Source organism: Pelophylax lessonae (genome assembly GCF_965119305.1).
Source record: "Pelophylax lessonae genome assembly, chromosome: 1".
NCBI lineage: Eukaryota > Metazoa > Chordata > Amphibia > Anura > Ranidae > Pelophylax > Pelophylax lessonae.
In genome coordinates this window covers 318,850,135-318,857,481 of record NC_138768.1, presented here as the reverse complement: position 1 = coordinate 318,857,481, position 7,347 = coordinate 318,850,135, and the positions used below count along the sequence as shown (strand labels likewise).

Here is a 7,347-nt window from a genome sequence, read left to right as displayed (position 1 = left end):
AACTCCTCTATGTGACCCTGATCTGATGGTTCCTCCATGTTATGCTGTCATACCCAGTGACCCCCCATATTCTTCCATTTCACACCCGGGGACCCTAATGTCCCTCCATGTCACACCCAGGGACTTTGATGTTTTTCCATGTCACACCCTGGGACCCCAATATTACTCCATGTCATGCTGTCATACCCACTGACCCCGATATACCTCTATGTCAGATCCTGATGTTTTTCCATGTCACATTTGGGGACCCTGATGTTCCTTCCGTGTCACACCTGGGGACCCTGATGTTCCTCCCTGTCACACCTGGGGACCCCAATCCCCCATGGCACACCCAGGGAACCCAATTCCTCATGGCACACCTGGTGACCCCGAACCCCTATTAAACGTGGTGGCTCCTGGTGGAGGGAAAATCAGCAGTCAGAGAGCTCCGCACGTCCTTCATCACCAACCTCCTCAGACCATTCTGGTGCCTCGTCGCTTCTGCCCCAGTAAAGGTTCTGCCCTCCAGTGCCAAGCTCTTGCTCAGGTTCAGCTCTCCTCCGCTCCCTGCTTAATACCGACCCAGGGAAATAAACGGCTGCCCACCAGCTCAGTGCAGAGAGTCACTTCTTGCCCGGGGCTAAGGCCGCTCAGCTCCACCTGAAGAGGATCATCATGCAGGCAGCACTCTGAGGGGCTCCCTTCTTGCCTTTTGGGGCCCCTCCAACAGTAGTGGAAAGCCAGGGCCTTGTAGTTCCTCCACTGCCCAAGACACTTGGCATCTTCTGCTGTCCCTTCCCCCCCCCCACCTCCGCCTCAGCTCACAATAATCATTAATGATGGAGAATTCATGATGGAGAGAGAGTGCCGTCTCCTGGCTGCGCCCCCTAGGTGGCAATGCGCCCTAGGCGGCTGCCTAGTTTGCCTAGTGGAAGCACCGGCCCTGTATGTATGTCATTGTTATAAATTAATGATGGCGGCCTAGATGTGTGGAACTCCCAAATATTGGACAATGCTATTTTGTTTGTTTGTTAGATAATGTCTAGCATATTTAAATTGGCTGAAAGAACGAGTTTGGTTTTATTCAAAAAAGGACTAGAAATACATTTTCTGTATCTGAAATGGATTTTGACACAAGTGGGGTACAATGACCGTTTGTAGTGGTTTCGGATTTGAAAATGGTCACTGAGACATTACTGACTGCATACTGTATAACATATATACTGAAAGTACAATCTAATCCCAATCCCTGTTGTGAAAGATTGCTTTTATAAGCACCCATGTTCATTGTTAAAAAGTACCCTGAGTTATTATCGTCATCACAAATTGTGTACTCCATCCTTCTGTGCACATATGTTAAATGCGTTTACATCTATTTCTGGATCTTTGCTTTCATAGCTATTGTTTTCTTGAAAAGCCTTCATCGTGTGACTTGCCACATGCTACAATGAGGTCACTTTGCACCCACCCTATAAGAAAGATATAATTAATGAGCATTAATATTACAGTTTTTTATTGTAATTATGATCTATGTATCTAGATCATATTACAGAGTACATAGAACAATGCACATCATTCCATGTCTCCTAACATTTTAATCTGAAAGGCATACACAAGAGTCATACAATCACATGCATTACATAGGACCAGTTAGCCTACCAGTATCTTTTTGGGGTGAGGGAAGGTAATATTCACAGGAATAATGTTTTCAGTATATCACAGGCCAAAAAAGGATAAATATAGTATAGCGTTTTAAAATGGTATTGTACCAGCCAGTCTCCTCTTCTTGGGTCCCTCTTCTGAGCTCCTGGCCCCTCCCTCCTATTGAGTGCCCCCACAGTAAGCAGCTTGCTATGGGGGGCACCTGAGCTGAGTACATTCAGACACAAGCCGCAACCTTTCCTGATTGGCTCCAGCTGCTGTCAATCAAAGTCAGTCACCCAATCGAGCCAATGACGAGGGGGGGTACCAGGCAGCTGGGACACTCCTGCAACATTTCTGGTTAAAGATGAGCTCAGGTAAGTATTATGGGGGGCTGAGGGGGGCTGCTGCACACAGAAGTTTTTTTTTTACAGTATCTTAATGCATAGAATGCCTTTACAATCCCTTCATTACATATAATAAAAGGGACCTCTTAGGCCCCTTTCACACATATCCGATCCTGTCCGTTCCGTTTTCTGCTCAGCGGGGGATCGATCCGCCGATCCCCCACAGAGCAGGCGGATGACAGCTCTGTGTGCGGAGACGGAGCTGTCAGATCCCCGCTCTCTTCTATGGGGGAATCGGATGGGAACGGACCGCCTGCCCATTCTCATCTGATCCGATCCGCCAGAAAGATGGAAAATAGGGTTTCCATCCGTCCGGATTTGACGGACAGGATCGGATCGGATGTCAGTGGACATGTCTCCGCTTACATCCCCTGCCCCATAGAGATGCATGCGGCATCCATTCAGATCCGCCTGAAAAACTGACAGGCGGATCTGAATGGTCCGCATGTGTGAAAGGAGCCTTAATTTCAACTGATATACATTGATACATTAACCACTTAAGCCCCGGAAGATTTTACCCCCTTCCTGACCAGGGCCTATTCTGCGATTCGGCACTGCGTGACTTTAACGGACAATTGTGCGGACGTGCGACGCTCTATCTAAACGAATTTGGCGTCCTTTTTTTCCCACAAACAGAGCTTTCTTTTGGTGGTATTTGATCACCTGTGCGATTTTTTGATCATGCGCTATAAACAAAAAAAGAGCGTAAATTTTGCAAAAATAGCAATATTTTTCACATTTTTTTATATGAAATTCCCCCCCAAAAAAATTAAAAAATCTAAATTTTTTAACATTTTCGGCCAATTTGTTTGATGCTACCTATGTTTGGTAAAAAAAATCGCAAAAAGCGTATTTTGATTGGTTTGCGCAAAAGTTATCGCGTTTACTAACTAAGGGAAAGATTTTTGTCATTTTTGTTGTTTTTTTTTTAACGCGTAATGGCGGCGATCTGCGATTTTTTTTTGCGGTACTGCGACATTGCGGCGGACAGATCGGACCCTTGACTGACATTTTTGACACTTTTGGGGTTACCAGTGACATTTCTACAGTAATCAGTGCTATACATATGCACTGTTACTGTAAAAATACACTGGCAGTGAAGGGGTTAACTTTTTTTAGAGGGAGGGGCTATGTGTGTCCCTAGGAGCGTGATTCTAACTGTGATTGGCTGTGGCTTGAGATGTATGAACAGTGATCAACGGTTCTACATAGTAGAACCGTATGATCATCATTCATACACCGGGGAGAATGACAGGTGGCTTGTTTACACTAGCCGTCTGACTTTCTCCCTCTCCCCCGACGATCGCAGAGTGACCGGCGGACATCGGGTCCGCCGGTCACACGCGTGGGGGGGTCCGTGACCACGCGGGAGCGGGAGCGCGCCTCCGGCGGCGCACGCTCGCTCTCTAGACCCTCACAGGCTAGCGACGTAGACCTACGTCACTTTACCTGTGAGGGGCTGACTGCCGACGTAGATAGTCGTGCGGCGGTCGGCAAGTGGTTAAAGCAGTATTAAACCCAAAAGCAAACATTTATTATATATCGCAGCTTACCAATTCTAAGATGTGATGGGTGTATAAGTTTCCATTTTTAGGCTTTCTTTCTTCTATTTTTATCTGGTGGTCCAGTGAGCAAGTCCGTTGGTTTTCAAAAGCACAAGCTCTCAAGCAGAATGTATCAGTTTACATGGATGAGACAAACCACTTAGTAATTGTAAAGTCTCGCTTTTTTTTTTTCTTATAACAAACATGTTATACCTACCTCTTCTTTGCAGATGGTTGTGCACAGAGTAGCCCAGATCCTCCTCTTCTCAGGTGCCTCTTCTGTGCTTTTGGCCCCTTCCTCCTGTTAAGTGCCCCCAAAGCAAGCAGCTTGGTATGGGGGCACCCGAGCCAAGCCCCCAGCTCCCTGTGTACATTCAGACATTGAGCCCTGGCCCAGCCCCACTTCTCTCTCTCCTGATTGGCTGACTGACTTAGATTGACAGCAGTGGGAACCAATCGCGCCGTGCTGCTGTCTTAGCCAATGAGAGGGGGAGTCCCGGGCAGCTGAGACACTTCCGCAACATCACTGGATAAAGATGGGCTCAGGTAAGTATTAAGGGGGTTGCTGCACACAGAAGGTTTGTTTATCTTAATGCATAGATTAAGATATAGATTAAGATGAAACAGTTTGCTATAACTAGTTATAAAGTGCGAGCTGGAGCTTGCCTTCAATTTCTTAATGTATCTAAATTTTCTAATACATTTAACACTACCCCCCACCTCCACAACCCCCAGACTGACAATGCTACTGTCTGCTGTGCATCATGTGCTCATTCCTCCAGACTTGTGTCTCACTAATACAGGAGTGTTACTGGCGAGATCACCAGGTGAAAACAGAGGGTAAAAGCCAAAGAAAAGAAAACTTGCGCAGCCACCACGTCTAATGATTGGTAAACTAAAATATAATACATTTTTTGTTTTGTGTTTAATACTTCTTTAAGAAAATATGAAATAAACCGTATTGTAGACTGAGATTCCAGCCAGGGGGGACTAAACTTTGATGAATTTTTTTGGACATCCACGAGCCTCATATGTCAACTTGCATGGGGATTGTCTGGTTGATAATAGACTAGATTTAGAGCAACTTGACTAATAAACTGAGGCAGAACTCCAAATCACAATTTATAAGCTCTTACAACAACAGTTTTTTTCTTTTTAGGTTAAAGGTTTTACATAAATAAATAAAAGCTGATCATTGTAAGCACCCGTGTCTGTGGTACATGATTTGTCTCATCCCTCTGTTACTTTTACTAGACAGCTTCTTAACCTCCCTGGCGGTATGATTATGTCAGGAATTACATACCAAAAGCGGTACAATTGTTTTCATGGAAATTTGGCGTTATGTATTATAGGCCTACAATTCTTAGTAATTACTGACTTAAACCTGACCAAAACAAGACTCTAGTAGACATCCCAGATGTGATAAATTTGAAACACAAACGCGTGAATTATAATTGAATCAATAATATTATTTTATTATTTAATAATAATTATTAATAAGGGACTCTCGGCTGGCGGTCACAGCAATGAGAGATCATCGCTGGATCGCCAGGAGAAGGTAAGAGAACACCGCTGCGCTCTCTGCACATCTACCCCGAGCGTGACTCTGGGTTACCGCTCCTGATATAAAAAATCAACCCCGAGTCACGCTCGGGATTACCGCCAAGGTGGTTAAAGGAAGTTGAAAATGAACAAATTTACTAGCAGCATCACCAGGTGAAAACAAAAGGAAAAACGCGAAAAAAAGAAAATGAATGCAGCCACCACACCACAATGCAATTTAATACAGTAGTTTTTTTGGTTTAAAACCACTTTGAGGGTTGCTGTCGATTGATGTTTTTGTCAAATGCTACACTTTTCCCTTAAATGCATACACCTGTGTTTAAATGGAAAAGCAGCATTTGAAATGAAACGGCTCTGTTTGACCTTCTTTATCCACAGTTCATACATACCTCAGGGGATCATGTTATGTCCAGTGCAATGCAAGCAGATCAACTGCAGCCTCTGAACTTCCATGAGTGCTTTTCCTTTAAAGTCAATGGGAACTTGCTGACTTTACTAATTTTGCATTTGACAACAAGCATTCCAAATGCACATCAAATGCAGAATAACCATGCTCGTTTACATGAGCTCTGATAATAATAAAATCATAATAATATAATGTAGCACCCTCTAGTGTGCTAGGTTAGATGTCCATAGTTAGTTGTAAGTGTAGGAAAATCTGTTTTAGCTGAGAGCCAGGCCTGGGTTGAATCTTGGTCGGCTGAGTGACTCAGGGAGGCTGGATGACTCAGTAGCAGCATCTCTGGTGACTTCCCCTACATTCTGGAACCTTGGAGAAGCTTCCAGATGCAGAGGGGTGGAGTCTAGGAGGAGCTGCCTGGAGTATTGATGAGAGCAAAATGGGCTGGCAGGGGGCAGGCCACCTCATAAGTACTGATGGGACCTGGCATCAGTCAGGGGGAAGATGGAGATGGGGTGCTGAGAAGGGTGTTGGTGGCCCATGAGGGTGCCCCCTAGTTTGGGGGGGGGCTGACTTCGGGCCTGGGGCTCGAGTACTGAAGGGACCCTCTACAACACACGATGGAATCCTTTCCTCGAGGCATGGATGCAAGTGTGAGGACAACAGGAGCAGTCAGCGCGTCCAGGAGATCTTCTGAGAAGTCAGCAGAGTTGGCTGGTAAGTGAACAGTCTGGGAGGACTGTGGAGAGAGGGAGTGTCAGTCTGGAGGACTGATGTGGAGAAGTTAGCCTGGAGGGCTAGTGAAAGGGGAAGTTGCATCGAGGTGGGTTGGTAGTGCCTGAAGAGGCAGTGCTGGGATCAGTAGCCACATGAGTGATTAGGCTGGACAGTGCAACTTTCCTACACATTTAAAGGAGGCCTCAGGTTCCTGCCTATAACAGGGTGCTGCTTTAAATCTGACTGAGTGCTTTTTGTCAGATTTATAAACAGTGTGCCAGCTGAAATTCTCCAGGAGGAAGTGAGGAGTCAATATAGACTGTATATAGGAGAAGCTGTCCCTGAAGAGGTTTGAAGTTAAGAATGCATCCCATAATTTCCCAATCCCTATCCAAGTTATTAACCCTCAATAACCATGAAAACAACGCTGACTCAAGTGTGCCTGTGAAAATTCGGTGTGCCTGGCTGTACATGGTGGGGGATCCCATTCTACTTGCAGGTCCTTAGGGGTGCGCTACAATCGTATTGTTATTAGAGGTGAACTATATGTAAATAGATAAAAACTGCGCCCAGAGCTTGGAAATTTATTTGATATTTCAAACACCAAAAAGCGACAGCCGCACTCAAAATAGCGCAACAATATTAGGTTAATGGTATTAGAGGTGACCTATAATCTGTTTTTAATTTATAGGTTTATAAACGAAAATTATACCATTTACTACTATAGTGTTAAGGCCCGTACACACGTACCGATTGTCGGCCGAAAATATTTGGCCAACGTCCGATCGGCCGATTGTCGGCTTGTTAGTATGATGCTTCCGACAACCGACTGCGACTTTTCGGCTGAACAAAATCTGGTGTGCAGGCTATAAATTTTTGTAGGCCAACAAAGAACGGCCGATTGTTCGTCAGTCAGTACAGATTTCGGCCGACAAAAAGCAGATGAGCAAGACTGGGCATGCTCAGAGAAGAAAAAACACAATGGAAAGTTAACCATCACATGACATCACTCCTGCAGTCGGTTGTTGTTGGCCGACAAAATTCATGTGCAGTCTTTAGCACTTTTCATTCTACACGACAGCACTGGACAAAAGAA

General features: G+C 45.1%; 1 protein-coding gene across 1 annotated transcript in view; it reads right to left on the bottom strand.

Moving 5' to 3' along the window:
* Positions 1-1,309: 1,309 nt before the first annotated feature.
* Positions 1,310-7,347, bottom strand: part of LOC309544576 (Fc receptor-like protein 5) — a 58,237-nt gene continuing 52,199 nt past the window's right edge. The window contains exon 9 of the mRNA XM_082243482.1: positions 1,310-1,448. Within this exon, the coding sequence (XP_082099608.1) occupies positions 1,422-1,448 (27 nt within the window). The 3' untranslated portion in view covers positions 1,310-1,421. The remainder of the gene's footprint in view (positions 1,449-7,347) is intronic.